At 48.6% G+C, this 16,011-nt stretch overlaps 1 protein-coding gene across 3 annotated transcripts in view; it reads right to left on the bottom strand.

The window, feature by feature from the left end:
• Positions 1-6,189: 6,189 nt before the first annotated feature.
• Positions 6,190-16,011, bottom strand: part of SLC8A3 (solute carrier family 8 member A3) — a 112,707-nt gene continuing 102,885 nt past the window's right edge. For all 3 annotated transcript variants that reach the window (XM_030949352.1, XM_030949351.1, XM_030949353.1), the window contains 4 exons: positions 9,209-9,333; positions 8,577-8,676; positions 7,233-7,508; positions 6,190-6,913 (listed from right to left, as the gene is read on the bottom strand). In XM_030949352.1, the coding sequence (XP_030805212.1) occupies positions 6,537-6,913; positions 7,233-7,508; positions 8,577-8,676; positions 9,209-9,333 (878 nt within the window). In that variant the 3' untranslated portion in view covers positions 6,190-6,536. The remainder of the gene's footprint in view (positions 6,914-7,232; positions 7,509-8,576; positions 8,677-9,208; positions 9,334-16,011) is intronic.

Below are 16,011 nucleotides of genomic sequence, written 5' to 3'. Positions count from 1 at the left end.
GACGAAGAAAATCCTAGAGAATTATAGACCTCATACCTCTCTGTGAAAACCTTAAGGAGCAAGCTACTGACCAGTTATTCTCTAATCCTCTAAGGATTTATAAATTTGTAAATAAATGGCAGGAATGGGTTTGTTGAGGTTTCACTAAGGACAAATCATTTCAAACTAATTTGATTCCATTCTTTGACAGGATAACTCGCCTCGTGGCTAGGGGGGAACAGCACTGGATGTGGTATGTCTTGACTTTGGAGAGGCTTCTGGCACTGTCCCAGAAGACATTCCCATAAGTGAACCAAGGAACTGCAGCCTATTTAGATTCACAATACGTTGAATTCAGTGTCAAAGTCAGAGAGCTTTGTGGGGAGATCTTCCCAGCTATGGTCCAGAGTCCAGATCTATTCAGTATTTTCAGCAGTAACTTTTAGAAATTGCTTTGCTATGAATTTTCCTGGTGATACCCATTGTGGGGTGGGGTACTTCGAGGCCTGGGGGAGGTGTCTGTCAGCACCTATGGAGGGTAGAACATGAGTGGTTGATAATTTGAAGAAACAACCCCAGTCAACAGGATGAGTTTCAGCAGAGGCATGGGATAACCCTGCCATGAGGCAGCTGTGAGAAAGTGCAAACATAAAATGAGACCCACTGGGCAGCAATCCTGTAGAAGTGACTTCTCAGAGGCTGGGAAAAGAAAAAGTGGAGAACCTGAAGGACTGTGCCACATACAAAATCCTCTTACCATAAGGATAATAGTGAGCTGTTTTCTATGCCCTTGTCAATGAAACAAGAAGAAAAAAGTTAGCAATGCAAACAGAAACCCTACATTTGGCTTTGCTTTCAGTTTCTGCCCGAGATGTTCCATAAGAAGAGGAGGCAATCAAATCTCTTTTGGTAGCTTGAAGAGCTTATTTGGACACCCCTTGTGTTAATAGAGACACAAAGGTGCTCTCTCCAATATGAACATCCTTAGTGCCAAGGATGTGCCATGGGGACTTTCTGAGAATACCTTTGAAGCTTTTGTGTTGAGATTTTATTCCCCCTACAGCTTTTTCATGCATACAGGTTGTACTCATAATTCCCACGGGATGGAACCAGTGTTTTTGTAATGGAAGTTTATTTTCTTCAATATCAGAGGCGTCTTCCTGGGAAGGTATTCGTAACTTCACAACTTACACCCTAAAAAAAAAAATCTGTTTGAAGGGTTTATTTATTTAATTCACCCAAATTTCACATGTGTTTCAAAGTACTTCCTAGGCCTGTGAAGTTTTTTATTGTATTCTTGACACTGGCCCGATTTCTGAGTGCATGCCCAGCAATGAGTACTAGGTAGGTCATGATTATTCTTTTAGCCACAGCTCCCACTGAGTTTGCCATGTACATGGCAACAGCAACAGTGCAACCTGGGACATGGGTGAATGCTTACATTTGAGTGCAGTGGGAGCATCTGCTGAGCTCATCCACTTCACGTCAGCCTTTGGACTCCATGTCTAAGCTCAAACGACACCCCAGGGCACATGTACGTAAGTGCAGTGTGGAAAAGGCACCAAGGGTATCCGCTGTCGGCAATGGGGCAAAAGTATGAACAAACCCCACCAGCCACCTGGAGGGATGCCCTGGGACCCTTGGGGCTGGTCTGCCCCTGCACCTACTTCTGGGCAAAGGCCAGACCTCCTGGGTGAAGGGAAGGCAGGGAGGAGGGATAAATTCACTCATGGTGTTAATTATCTATTTATTTTAAATGACTCATTTAAATACCAGGAGGTGCTTAATCCCCTCCTGTGACAGAGGCAGGTTGGGAGCACAGTGTGCTCTGCTGGGCACTGGCACACACAGCTCTGTCATCAGCAAGCTGGCCGCTGCTGGCACAAGCACACAGATGACAATGTCATTAAAAACATTTTTTCCATCTAATACTCCAAAGGTTATTCTTGGTGACAAGTGCTTTCCAGCTTGTGGCTGGGACTGAGACTGCTGCTCCCATTTGTGCAGACAGGCTCCTGCACTGAGTCCATGTTCAAGCATGACCAGGTCTCTTGGATGCCTTTCTGTTATCTCATCTACATCTACACCTATGTCCTATTGTGCTGTCAGGTGGATGAGATGAACTGAGGTCTTGCTGACTCAATTTATCTCACCACTGTCCAGGTACAACAGAACTGGGTGTCCTCCAAAATGTTTTCCCAAAGCCAAGTTCTATGCTGGTGGAGACAGGCAGGTAGGCACCATCCACACCAGCAGCTGAAGCCTGAGGAGGCACATGCAGCTGCTGGGGACTTCTCCTGGCAGATGGGGCTGTGAAGAGGCATCCTGTTGGTACTTAGGGATGGAGAGAAGCGGAGGGGTCCTTCCATGCCAGGGACCACAAGTAACCTACAAACCAGTCCAGCAGCCCCAGACATGGAATCAGAGGAAATATGCATCACAGATTTTTGTGTTTTGTCTGAGCTTGTCCAGAAGAGTCCTGATCACACCAACACCACAGCAATTGCCAGAAAGGCAATAAAGCCCAATCCACATGCTGCAAATGCCTCCTTCCTAAGTTAAAACCTTTGGTCAGTGTCTCTAACAAACACTTCCATTTTTCACTGTACTGTACTGTAACAGATGCTTGCACACACCCCTCTTACTAATTCCAGCTTTCTCTGGCTTGGCCCTCTTTGGTCCTGTATCTAAGCCTCCAAACCTGTGGGAACCAGGATACTTCTGTGCAGCAGTGGCAGCAAACCAGCCCCAAAGAGCCCCAACACCCCCAAAAAATCCTCTTGATCCCATCACTGGAGTCAAAGACGAGCCAGAGACAGAGCTGGAACTTGTGTGTTTGCCCTTAGGTCAGGAGCAGGTGTGGTCTCTTTGGGCAGGAGCTCTCCAGCAGGGCAAGAGGTGGGAAGTGACCCCACAGGCCTGTGGAAGGGGGTGGGAGTGTGCAGGACCCACTAGGGCAGTGGTCTCCTGCTTTGCCAAGCTCTGGTTGCCCAAGAAAGCAACATCCAGGGGTACCTTTCCTATGAGTCCCCAACTGGGAATTCTTCCATCCCACTTGGTCATTTTGCATTGCACTGTGAGGTGCCCAAGCCCCAGTCTCCCCTGGAACTCCAGAACTGGAGTTAACATAACCCCCATGCTGTCAGGCAAAGATAGGAGACTGGGTTGGGCTGCAGCAGCTGCCCCTATGCTTCAGAGGGCAGGCAGGAACAGTTCTGGCTCAAGGGCCACTGTAAAGGGCATTTGAGGGTCAGGTGTCCAAATGCAAGTGGAAAAAATCAGTCAGTGATGACACTGGGTGAGGAGGCAGCATGGTACTGGCCAAAACTGGGACACAGTTCCTGGAGAGTTTTTGAGGGACAGGTGAGTGTCTCTTTGTCAAACTCTTCTTTACCCAAGGCTGATTTTTTACCAGCACCCATGCAGGACAGCAAAACCTGTGGAGTGCTGTGGGTGCCCTTTGTGGCAACAGTGATGGGAAGGCAACCAGAGGTACCACTGGCTTCACACCATTCATGGCCCTTGGACTACATCCCCATACCACGGTAGGCCCCAGGGACAAAGCAATTCCTTTGATCCGCTTGGCTTTTCCCTCCTGATGTCAGGACGTGCTATTTACTCTCAACCACAGCAGTGATGCAGGGGAGAAGGCAGAAAGGGAAGATGTGCAGCCCAAAGCACGAGGGCTGCTGGGAGGGGCCAGCAGCTGTTATTGCAAGCTGCCATGGGAAGCTGATGGAAGAAACAAAGGGGAAAGATCATCAGCAACAAAAACAGCAGCACAACCTCCTCTCTGCCAGCTAGACAGGGCCAAGGGCTGCAGGTCCTCCCAGCAGCACCAAACCAGAGGGCTGGGGGGGGCAAACCAGCCAGAGCCATTGCAACCAAGTCCAGGCAGCTGCCCCAAGGAAAACAGAAGCGAGCAGAGAGCAAGACCTGATATGAAACAACAGCTTCAGAAAAAAAGAAAAAAAAATCCCCAAAGGCACCAAACCTGTTGTGTTTTTTAGCTTGCATTTTTTTTAATGGAGTAAAAAAAATAATAATAGGAACATGCCACAGATGTCAGCCTGGTGCAGATCACCCTTCTGCATGGAGGGCACCAGGGGCCCCATACAGTTCCCTCATGGCATCCAGTCCTACCCCACACCCCTTCCCTGCAGTCAGCTGGAGAAGGAAGTGGATAAAAAGCACACGGTGGACACAGCACAAGCACAGAAGAAGAGCCCAGCAGTGCCCCAGGCTGGGCTTTAGCCAGGGGTGGCTACGCTGGCATGGGCAAAATAAAAGCTCAACAGACTGTGTATATCCCAGTTAAAAACAGCAACAACACCAATCTCCCCTTGAGAGCTGCACATTGAACCCCCACAAAAAACATTTGGGGATTCTTGTAATTTTTCCTTTAGTGTCACACATATGAGCTCTGGGGCTGATGGGCCACGTGGCAGTGGCAGCAGCTGCTCTTGGTGGCTGCTGGCACTACTGGAGCCAGAAGGACCAGCGAGCTCAGTAGGAGCCTGGCCTTGGGGTCTCTTGCCCATCTTTTTCAGGTCCTTCCCCAGAGGCATGGCAAAGGGAGGGTAAGGAGGCAGGGCTGGATACTTGGTAGCTTCAAACCCAGTGGCTTTCACTCATTGTGGGCTCCCACTAACAAAGCTCTAGCTGCTCGTCTGAGAAGGATCCCTCTTCTCTGCCTCATGTATACAAATTTATATATAGATATCTCATAAACATTTTGTATGAAAATAAATACTTCATCTGTGTTTTAAGAACCAACCAACATTGCCTCCATCTAGTAACTTGCTATAATGTTACAACTTTTTGTCCATGACAATTTTGTTCCCATTGCTTTTTTCCTAATACATGGGCACCTCCTCCCTGCCTCCTGGGGCAGCCAAAAGCACTGCAGCAGGCAGAACTCTACCCTTTGGCAGCCCCTCTCTTACTTGCTGCCTCCCAAAGTTTGGCTTATTTTAGGGAACTTGATGAAAATGGTTCCCTTTTACAGCACCTGTTTCATGATAGAAGAAATTATCTTCATCTCAGAAACACTTTACAAAGAGTAGGATTTTAACATTCTCTTACAGGGCTCTCAATTAAGAAATATGTTTCTAGATAGCACTGTTTATATAGATATAGGTATAGTTTTTATTTATTTTATTACCAACCCAACATTTCAATTTGCAGCTGTTGATGTAACTCGTGACATACTCTCATGGTGGTGGGTTTTTTTCTTCTTTATCCTTAAAAAGAAATGCATTTCAAATTAAAATGATGTTTTTTTTGTCTGTCTTGTGTTCCTAAAAGGTACTTGAGATGATGTAGGAGTCCTGACGTGGGTGGCAGTTTTTAGGCCCGTACCTGTCAATGGCCTGGAGACCACCAGCGAGGTGCAGGTGCTGTGAAAAATGGAGTAGCAACGGAATGGAAGGGCAGCCACGCCACAGCTCTGGGTGGGATGGTGCTGGGAACATATGGGCACACTATCCAGGTTCTCCTGAATTCATTTCCACCTCTGAGCAGGAGGCCCACGCAGCAAACCTGCCACCACCACCATCCCAAGGAGCCGGTGCTGTTTTCCCTGTCCCCCTTGCTCCCCCCACAGGCAGGATGTTTTATTTCTTTAACAGTTGTAAATTAACATAATTTTCTCTCCCTGCAGTGCCACGAGCTCCAAGTTAATTATACAAAGAGAAATGCCATAGTCAAAATATACATGACACATATTGTATTAAAGGGTTGGGGTTTTTCTCCTTCCTTTTTTCTTAGCCCAGGCAGGTGATTGAGATGCTACATGCTCCAGCTTTTGTCACTAACTGTGTGTGACTGTGTGTCTGTGTTTGTATTAAAAATATATCAGTCTTGTGATGTTCTTAAAAAAGAAAGAAATGGAAGGGGCCAGGGAAGGAAACGGATAATAGTGAAAAAGTTTTTTGACTGTGTCACAGTCTTTTGTGGCTTCAGAAATACACATGTTCAGTTCCAGCACTGATGGCAGCTTGAAGCTTTGAGTTTAACTTGTTAACATTTTACGGATTAAGTAGTAAAAAAGGAAAAAAAAAAAAAAGAATCAGCGTGCTCCCCCAGAACCAAAAAGCAACGAGCCCACAGAAAAAAAAGAAAAAAACCCCCACAAATTCCTGAACCAGACTTCTGCAATTCTTAACTAGTAAAAATGAGGAAACATCTCCTTACAGTGGAGGGGTGCTCGGCAGGAAAGGAGATGACCCCCTGTGGGAGAGGTGGCCTTTGGAGATGGTTGAAACTTCATAATTTCATTGAATAGGGTCAGTGCCTGGGTTTATTGTGTTTTATTTCAACACTTGCCATTGTTGCTTTCTTTTGTACCATTTTTGGATGGGTTTTGTCTCTTTGTTTTTTTCACTCTGCGATGGTTTTGCCGTTCTTGGCACGCAGCTGTCCGACTGTCTGAGCAGCAGCAGCCCCTGACAGACAGCCATCCGTCCCTCCAGTGAAACTGCGCTTCCAGGACTGGTGTGTGGTGAGGTAACGGAGGAGAGGTCCCTCCCCCGGCAGCACCGTCCCTCCACCGCCGCCTAAAACCCCTTGATGTAGCAATAGGCCTCCAGGGTGGCGAAGAGGATGTAGAGCAGCCAGAGGCTGACGAAGAGCAATGTCGTGGCCACTTTGCACCCCCGGGGGCCGCCCAGCTCCCCCCCAAGGTGGGGCCGCCGGCGGTAGAGGAGGACGCTGATGCAGATGAAGGCGAAGATGGTGAAGAGGGTGACGGAGAATGCCAGGGTGCCTGCTGACACCTGGAACTCCTGCCCCTGCGACGCCCAGTAGATCGCTGCCACTGACCACGCCAGCCCGATGCCCAGAAAGACATTGACAGCGTTGCTGCCCGTGACGTTGGTGATGGAGGCATCAGCGTACATGTCCTGGACGGCTGCGGCTTTGCTGGCAAAAGTGTCTGGGTTGAGGGGGGAGGGAAGGAGAAATCACTGGGGGTCCAACAGGAGAAACAGACAACCCTTCATGCCTGGGGGACAAGGGAGGCTCAGGTGTGTCACCAACCAGGTTAGGACACACACCAAGAGGCACACAGTCCCCTCCTAGGTTCAGAGATCCCATGTTGCCACAAAGCAAGATGCAGACCTTGCCTGGAGACAGGGCTTTGAGGATACCCTTCCCAGACTAATCCCATCCCATGACAGAGCTTCTCCCCTGAAATCAGGAGCATCTCCAGAGGATTTACTTCCCACCCCATCCCCTCCCAATGGCCACCCCACCTGGTACAGAGGTGCCGAAGGCGACGAAGACGACGGCAGTCACCGAGTCCTTGAGGCCAATGGTGCAGCCAAAGTGGGAGGCGAGGTCGCCGATGACGGCTGTGAGCATGCCAATGATGAGGATGGAGACGATGAAGCAGGCCCAGCCATTGCAGTACTCAGTGGGGGGCACACAGGCAAACAGCACCTTCCAGAAGACCGTCAGGAAGTGCATCACGTAGTCAAAGCAGGATGGCAGGCGCTCCTCACCAGACTCGTCCTCGTCCTCATCACCTGCTGCAAACAACACAGAAGGAGAGGTCCAGCATTCATTCCATTGGGGCAGCTCGTGCTTGTTTCCTCCACCCCAAGGCTCCAGAGATTCTGCTCTACTAGGACAAGGTGGAGTGGTGCTGGCCATGACAGTGAATTCAAGGCACACCAGGTCCTTCAGTGATGGGTAAAGCTTGGCAAAAAGAATGTTTCCCAGGCATCCCAGAGCCCTCGGGGATGGGGAGCAATGTAATGGGATGTTGTACCCACAGAGGGGCAGCCCTGTGCCTGTCCATAGGTAGTCACACAGGAAGTAGTCAACCTGTGGTGATCACCATTGAGTGGCATGAAGAAATTAGGCAGGTAAGTGATGTTTTGGGCCAAAACTAGTGGAAAGTAATAGAATTGGGAAACAGGAGAGATCTTTTGATCCTCCTGCTCCAGAGCACAGGCTGGGCTATCCACTGCCTCCTATACAGCTGGGTGAAAAACACCTCTTTGGGGCAGATGCGAAACCAACCATCAAGGAAAGGTTCAGAAAGATGCCAAACTGCCATTAATGGCATAGATGTGCCTAAAACTCCTTCCCCACAGCTGCCTGGCTCTGGAAGCAGTGAGCTCTCTCATCAGACAACAGCTGGCAAGTCTCTGGGCCTTTTCCTTCACCAGCTGCTGCCTCATGAGGCAACATCTCAAGTCTTCATGTGGTAACTCTCCCTACTCCCAGGAACCCTACTGGCTATGACAGGACATCTCCCAGTAGGAGCTACCTGCACCGGCCAGGATCCCAGCCAGGATGGGATTTTGCTGCCTGCACACTGCTCATCAGATCACCGAAGCAGCAGGAGCGCTGCCAGCTGACACAGCCTTTGAAAACTGGCCTTCTGGAGGGCTCTGCAGCAGGAGATGGATCTCCTGGACTCCTCACTAATGTACCCGCAAAAGCCCACTATATTTGGAGCAGAGGAGCTCTTTGGACTGGCTTTGCTGATGGGTGACCACAGCTGAGCATCAGTGACCAGGGAGATGCTGTCATTCCAGGATGCATGAATCCTGTGGATGTTCATATAGATTTTCTGATGTCCTCCTCACCTGCGCTCACAGTAATGGCCTCCATGAACTGGTCCCTCCAGGAATGTGTCCCTACCACCAAAGCCAGGTTTGTCTTCCTAATCAGCTTGTCCACGGTGCTCTGTTGTGGGAATAAAGATGCACAGCAGTTAAACCAGCTGCTAGTGGGCAAGGATGATCTTGCAGTGCACTGTGGTCTCACAGACCCTTTCCAAACTATGGAAGTGTCACAAGCACTCTCCTACCAGCTAGATTAGGCCATGACTACGGTTGAGCCCACCTTCTCACTGGACTGGCTGATCCAGACCTCACCAGAGCCAGCTTGTTTGCCACACCTCAATCCTGATTAGGTTCCTTCTTCTCTCAACCCTGCCTCACCAGAGAAAGCTTTGCTCCTGCACCCTCCTGTCCACTGGCTTCTTCTGCATCCAGCAGGGCCTTCTTGCCTTTCTCTGTCCACCCCCCCAACCAGCACCTGCTACTTTTGACATTTCTTGTAGACTTCATCCACCCTTAGCTGCATTACATACTTCTTTTCCTCTCTCAACAACCCTTTTCCAGCACATGCTGCCTCCTCAGTCCCGCTCTCCAAGGCTGCTTGACACTGCCACATGGCTTTCCCATCCTGGAGGACCCCTAGGACACCCACTGACCTTGAACTCATAGGACTCCTCAATGATGACTTCCAGTTTGGGGTGCTCGCCGAGTATTGGTTTGCCCATCTCTGCAATTCTCTTGGCTTCCTCCTCTTCTACTGTCATCTTCCTCTCAGCCACCTCTGTGAAAGCAAGGCCAACACCAAGCTGTGGGCAGCAGCCCTGGACCTCCAGGGCACCATGGGGGCTTGTCTGCAGGGCCTGGGCATGGGCTGCTGCAGCCCCCTCACAGCAGTTTGGGGGGCAGTGGTGGGGTGTTGGACCACAGAAACAAAGGACCGAGATTTCTGAATATCAGTCACCAAGAGCATAAGCAACATGGTTTTTATTTATTAACAAAAAAACCCCTTAAATGTTTCTTCAGTCTGCATTGATGCTTTCAGTTGACACACACTCTCCCATCACCCCTGCAAGCAGCCACAGTTTCGGGGAGAGCAAGGTACCAAATCACTCTGCCATTTGGCAGAAGAGCCCTTTAAGACACTTCTAACACCCTGACATGCTCCCTCATTTGAATTAACAGGAGACAGAGCCTTTTTTCCCCTTTGAGTAGAAAATCATGGTTAGTTCCTTGTGCCACTCAGTTCTTGATCTAACACTCAGACACACAGTCACAACCACATGTAAACCACACATGAATTGGAAAAATGAACAAGAAGTAATGAAACAAGTAGTTTTTTCCATTCATGATACTACGAAGGTGCTAAGGCAATGGAACAGGTTGTCCAGAGAAGATGTGAATACCCTGTCCCTGGAAGTCCAAGACCAGGTTGGATGTGGTGTTTGAGCAACCTAGGAAAAGGTGTCCCATGGGAGTGGGGTTGAAACCAGATGATCTTTAAGATTCCTTCCAACATATTCCATTCTGTAATTCCGTATTTAGTTTCTGCTGAAGGAAATTAAACCAGGACCCTGGGTCATCAGCATGCTGAGATGACCCCGTGTCAGGCTCAATCTCGCTGATGACCCAGCTAACCCAGCAAGGTGCCTCAAGAGGATTCTGCTTGCCCAGATGGGAAGGAGCATCCCAACCAGCTGGAAGGGTGCCTAGGCCCGGCCCAGGTCTTGTCTTCCACCCACATGCCTAAGTGCAGGAAGATGCTGATGGGCTCTCTGTAAAACTGACACCTCAAGAAATGGGCTGGCTTTCCCCTGGCCTTCCCCTGCCTGACCAGTCAGGGTGTACAAGCTGCAATACAGGGCCCAGCTGAGCCTGGGAGTGCAAGCTGAAGCTCTTTAGAACCTGGGATGGCATATCACCAAGGCAGAACATCTTGTTCTGGCTAAGCAGTGGGTCAGATGTTACCTGAGGTTTCCTGCAGAGCTTACAAATGCCCAGGTAATGCCTAAGATGTGATTGATCCCATGTGGACTCCAGCAGATCTCATACTACACACTAAAACTCACATAGAAATTATGCAGTCACAGGGAAATCTATTTCTAAACTCTGACTTTTCTCTTCATCTGCCTGGCTAGATTGACTGCAAAGGCTGTAAGCCTTGCAAGACCTCCTGTGGCAGGTGACATTATTATAACCCATCACAGAAACAGAAAAGTTCCATCCATCATTTAAAATCAATGATGTACATTAAAAGCACCACTGCCTAGCTCCAAGACAGCGTCATCTGGATTTAGGAATCCCTGTAAGTTTAGAAAAAAAAATGCACAGAGGAGCACAGCACCTGGAGAAGAAGAAAGGCAATGCAGGGGGATGCAGGGGGCACACCTTTTCACTGAAAAGGTAGTTAAGCATTGGAATGGGCTGCCCAGGAAGGTGGTGGAGTCACCATCCCCGGAAGAGATCAAGACAGAACTTGATGTGGCACTTAGTGCTATGGTTTAGTTGACATGGTGCTGTTTGGTCAAAGGTTAGACAATGATCTTGGAGGTCTTTTCCAACCTTAATGATTCTATGATTCCATGATTCTTTGAAAATGTTCTGCTTTACACTACACTTGGAGGCATGAACTGATGATTATCAAGAACAAGATGCAAGGTACTTGTATTCAGTGGAACAAGGAGCCGGATATTATGTACATCTCTTTTTCTAATACACAGAACAAGAAAGTCCAGCGTCTTGCTCTACCTGGGAGTGTGTGAAGATAAGCTGTGTCCATAGATGAAAATGCAGGTGCTCACACATCATTTGCCATAGCACTTATAACATGACTTTGCTTCTGTCTGAGCTCCTCATAACCTGAAGGTCAGGGGCGAAGGCACCCCCAGCTCCACAAAACCCAGCTTGGCAGATGAGCTTGAGCACATGCTGACATGTGCTGACAATACAGAACTGAGCAAAAGCACCACAGCCATCCCAGCAGGGTTGCAAAGCCCAGGCTTGGTGACAGTGTGACTCACTACAACCTTCTCTGGAATAAAGACATCGGAAAAGCTGTGGTCACAGCTGGCGGCGCAGTCCCTTAGGCTCCTGCCCGCTAGCTGCAGTTGCAGAGCGCAGAAAGCAAACGCCTGGAATCTGAGGAAATGCTCTGAAAATAGGGAATATCAGGCAGCATTTTCTCAGCTTAACAACTCCAGGAGAAATGATGCAATGAAACCTCAATCCCCAATCTAACTGATTTGACAAAAGCCTTTGGCATGGTAAGAGAACAGAGTCTCACGCAAATGTTGTACCTCTAGGCAAGGCTGAACTGCAGGCAGGTCTGGAGGCACATGCAGTGCAGCAAGTTTTCTTATCTCCATAGGAAATGGTGTCCAACACAGCTTTATCCCAGAACCTGGCATCTTGCTTATGCTAGTTTATGTACTTGTACCAGGCAGGACAGTGAAAGATGTGAATCCCTCCCTGAGGAGGAAGATCTCCTGTGTCTCCTCTGTGTGTGTGCGCCACGTCCAGGGTGGTTGGGCAGGCTGCATGGGAATGCTTGTGTTCACAGGACCTTCCCCTTCTAGCATATGGCTTTGTTGTCTCTGCAAGCCACCTGTGGATCACCTACTAATGCAACAACCAAGGCAATCACTTGCCAGGCAGCTCTTGGAGTAAATCAAGCAACACAACCATGTCCAAGACTGTTTGTCAGCCTAGGGGCTAGATGCTAGCATGAGCACAGGACCAGAGACCCCACAAAGTGAAGGTGGTGGGAGTCCTGCTATTCCAGAAGACACCTTGTCAGCAGACTAAGTGCCACCAGAGGCACCTTCAAGCCCTAGGTAAGCCACTTGGAGTGAAGAGATAAGCTGACTGGCAAAGGAGACCTTCAGCCTACTGACAGCACACTCACAGAGACATGAATAAGGGACGCACTGAAGTCACCTCCTCTTCCAGGTGTACGGTGAACTGGGCTGCAGACGGAAGAACATGGCACCCAAGATGCCACATCAAAGGGCATCCTGTAGGGACAAGTGACTGAACATGACTGCCCAGCTAGGTCTTTCAATGTCAGCTGCAAGCAAACCACAGGAGAACAAGCACAGGGAGCATGTCCAAATGGGTACCTCATAGAAACGTTAATAGTGGAAGCTTTTGGATAATGAAGAAAGAAGGTAATTCCTTAATGTCTCATTAAAATGCAGTCACTTTTGTGAACATGCAACAGGAAAGCAAAGCATAGAAACCTAGCCTAAACCTAAATTTCAAAGGTGCATCTGAAAACATTTACGCTGCCATTGTATTTTTACTGAGGCTCCATCCTAATGTAGGAGTAAAACACAAGACTCCCATGTCAGTACTGTACTGGATCTTGCTCAATGCACTTATGCAAGTGGCCCATAGGTGCTAAATACCAAGCTGCTGACTGTCCTCTGAAATTAAGGCAGTGGCAGGAAGGACAAATTTAGGAGCCCAGATGATATTTTTTTTCCAGAACCTATACTTGCCATATAGTTAAGGTGGGCTGAGCACCTTCAAAGATCAATATGAAGCACCTACATGATTCCACCAATTCTGCTGTATAGGACACATGAGCATCTTGGGGTAGGAATCAGTGTCAACCTCTGCAAAACACCAGATCCCATCCTAAGCCTGCTCCAGGCCTGCTGGGTCTGCCTGTTTCAATGGGATGCTGAGGGCTGAGCTGAGCCTGTGTGTACTGACCCAACAGCTGAGAAGGAATAAACTCTTGCAAAAAACCCAGTGGCATAAAACAATCCCAATGCTCTGACATTTCAGGGAAGCACTTCAGCCAGCACAGGGTGCACCAGGTTGCCTACAGAGCCACAGGAGGTTGCTATCCTCGCTTGCTTCCATCAATCCTTGCAATCCTTCAGGCTGCTCACTTGCTGCAAGTGTGGAATATGCTCCCACACAGTCTGGTGTAGGGCTGGGGTCTTGAAGGGCTCCTCCAGGAAGCAGAGACAGGACATCTGTGATGTGTGTCACACATCACCCCAGTATGGCAGCCTGCAAAGAAGACTACCAAGGGCTGAGATAAATAGAACACAAAGTAGGGGGAGCGAGGATGGGGGGACTGTATGTTGGGAGAGAGATTTTAATTTGGAAGGTCAAGTCTGTCAAGGTGAATGTTGCCAAGCTGCAGTTTAATTATTAACTAGCCTGATTTCTGTTTGTATCTGCATCAGTACCTACTTTTCAATGCGGATTACACCGTGGACTCCCTGCTGTCAACTGCAATTAAGCCTGATAAGGTCTGGCTGTGCCTATCGGAGAACAGAGCTTGCCAGGACCTTCTGGGCTGCCTCCACCTCCTCCCTGGGAAGGAGAAGGTGGCCAGAGAGGGGTCCCCTAGACCCTGTCTGCTCTGGCACCCAGGTATGTGCTACCATTGAGTGTTAGGAACCTCTCTGGGCTGCAGGAACACACACAGGCTGCTGAGGCCAGGCAAGCTGGGGCTGCTGAGCCAGCTGCTGCACCAAGGTGCCCTGCTCCTGGTGTCAGGGAGCCAGTGAGGTAGAGAGAATATGCTACAAGCAGGTGAGACAACAGGTCTGGTAAAATCAAAGGCTGGGTGGGAGGAATTAGGATCAAGTATGCTTTTGCTTGGGCTGTAGCAACAGCCACAGCTGATACCCACTTGCTGCTGGACTGTGCAGGAAGCACAAGGATAAACCACTCCATGCTCTCATTCTGCCTTGTTCAGACCCTTAAAGCTATGATAGACAAGGGGGCTGAGCAGCTCCTGGTTATGGTCCTGCCACTGCTGTGCTCTGCAGCCCTGGGCATGTCTCTGCCATGCTCACTGCCCAGCTTTCACCCCACATCCCTCTCAGTTTGTCTCTCTCAACTTATGTCTGCAGGGCCATCCCAGGACTTGAGCTGCAGTGATCTGCAAAGCACTTTCAGACCTGCACACGACAGGCCATTTCTTGGGGTCAAAATACTGTAAGTATATCCCCATCTCATTGTATTTCTTCCAGGGAAAGGGGAGCACTGAGCTGTGTTCCCACATCATGCATTGCTTGCCCACTCAGCCTCCTTCAGACTGGGGGGGGAATCAAACAGGAACTAGACATTGCCTGTGGCCTCCTGAACACATTATAAATCAAAATTAGATAAAGTCCATTTCTATGGTGTAATCTGGCTAATGCATCTTTTGAGCTGAAGCAGGCAATGGGAAGGCCCTGTAACACCATCAGAGAGGTAGATACTCGTCACCTAGGCAATGCTGCAAAGCTACCAAACCATGGACCAGTTTGTATTCCCTGACACTTGCTGAATAAACTGGACTAAAACCAGCAATGTATTAATGAAAGATTGCTATGAAGGCCATTTCACACTCTTCAAGCTATCTTGTCTCCATCCATTTCTGGAGTGGGCATGTATCTGCATGAAGGTCACCCCTTTTGGACACTATGCTGCTAGGAAAAAATTAAAACAATTAAAATCGGATCTTTTTTTGTTGTGGCTTAATAAGATATAACCCTGGCTAAACAAAGTAAATAGAGAGCATGAATGAGTTCCTCTCTCCAGAGCACTGTCAAGCTGTCAGTCACAAGTGGAGAAGACTTCTGGCTAAAAGACACTCTAGCTTTGGAGATTAGCATATGGATATGCCCTTTACAGAAGCACATGTCCACATACAAGCACTGGCAGCCTAGGCTGCCTTCTAAAATGTAAGGAATCTGCTTGCTTAGCCCTGAAAGCTATTCTTGAGACATGATACATCCCATGTACATGCCCAGCATTCCTTAATGGTAACTGGGAAATGATGCACATTCATGAGAGGGAGGCTAAGGCACAGGGCTGGGAACTGAGCATTATCCCACTCCTGGCTCTGCCTTCAGACTGCTGCTGACATGACCATCCCTGACTGACCAGACAACTGGCATCTCTGCTCCTCTTTTCCACTGCTAAGTGGACATGGGAGTTTTAATGCATAAATAAAGAAATGCATTTAGAAATATTTTCTAGGAACTGGATGAGTACATAGAAACGATGATATAGAAGTATCTACTATTTAGATAATTCCATAGTCCTTTAAAGATCTAGATCTTCAGAGCCCAAGAACTTTCAAGCAAAGGCTGTGCCCAAGCTTTCAATGACTTTTGCAAAGGCTGGAAACACCTTGAGAGCTCTTCCACTGCTGGCAAAGGCAGGGACAACTGGAGTACCTTTGCACTTTGGTATCAGGTATTTCCCTGTATAAACAATATACAGAGAGATCACTGCCAGTTTCAAAACCGAAAGTTAAGAAAACCCCCAGACTCTCCAGTCTCTCCACAGCTATGCCATACTACTCTGAAGCCTGAACAGTTGTGTTGGACACATGGCCAAGCGCTGCATGGTCTTGCAAGTCTGGCTCAGAGAGAGAAATTTGGAAGAAATAAATGCTGAGCAGAACTGGTGCCCTGCCCAATTACTTCACCTTGTGTAAAATTCACAT

This window comes from Camarhynchus parvulus, chromosome 5 (genome assembly GCF_901933205.1).
Source record: "Camarhynchus parvulus chromosome 5, STF_HiC, whole genome shotgun sequence".
Taxonomy (NCBI): domain Eukaryota; kingdom Metazoa; phylum Chordata; class Aves; order Passeriformes; family Thraupidae; genus Camarhynchus; species Camarhynchus parvulus.
This window is presented reverse-complemented; position numbering and strand designations above follow the sequence as displayed.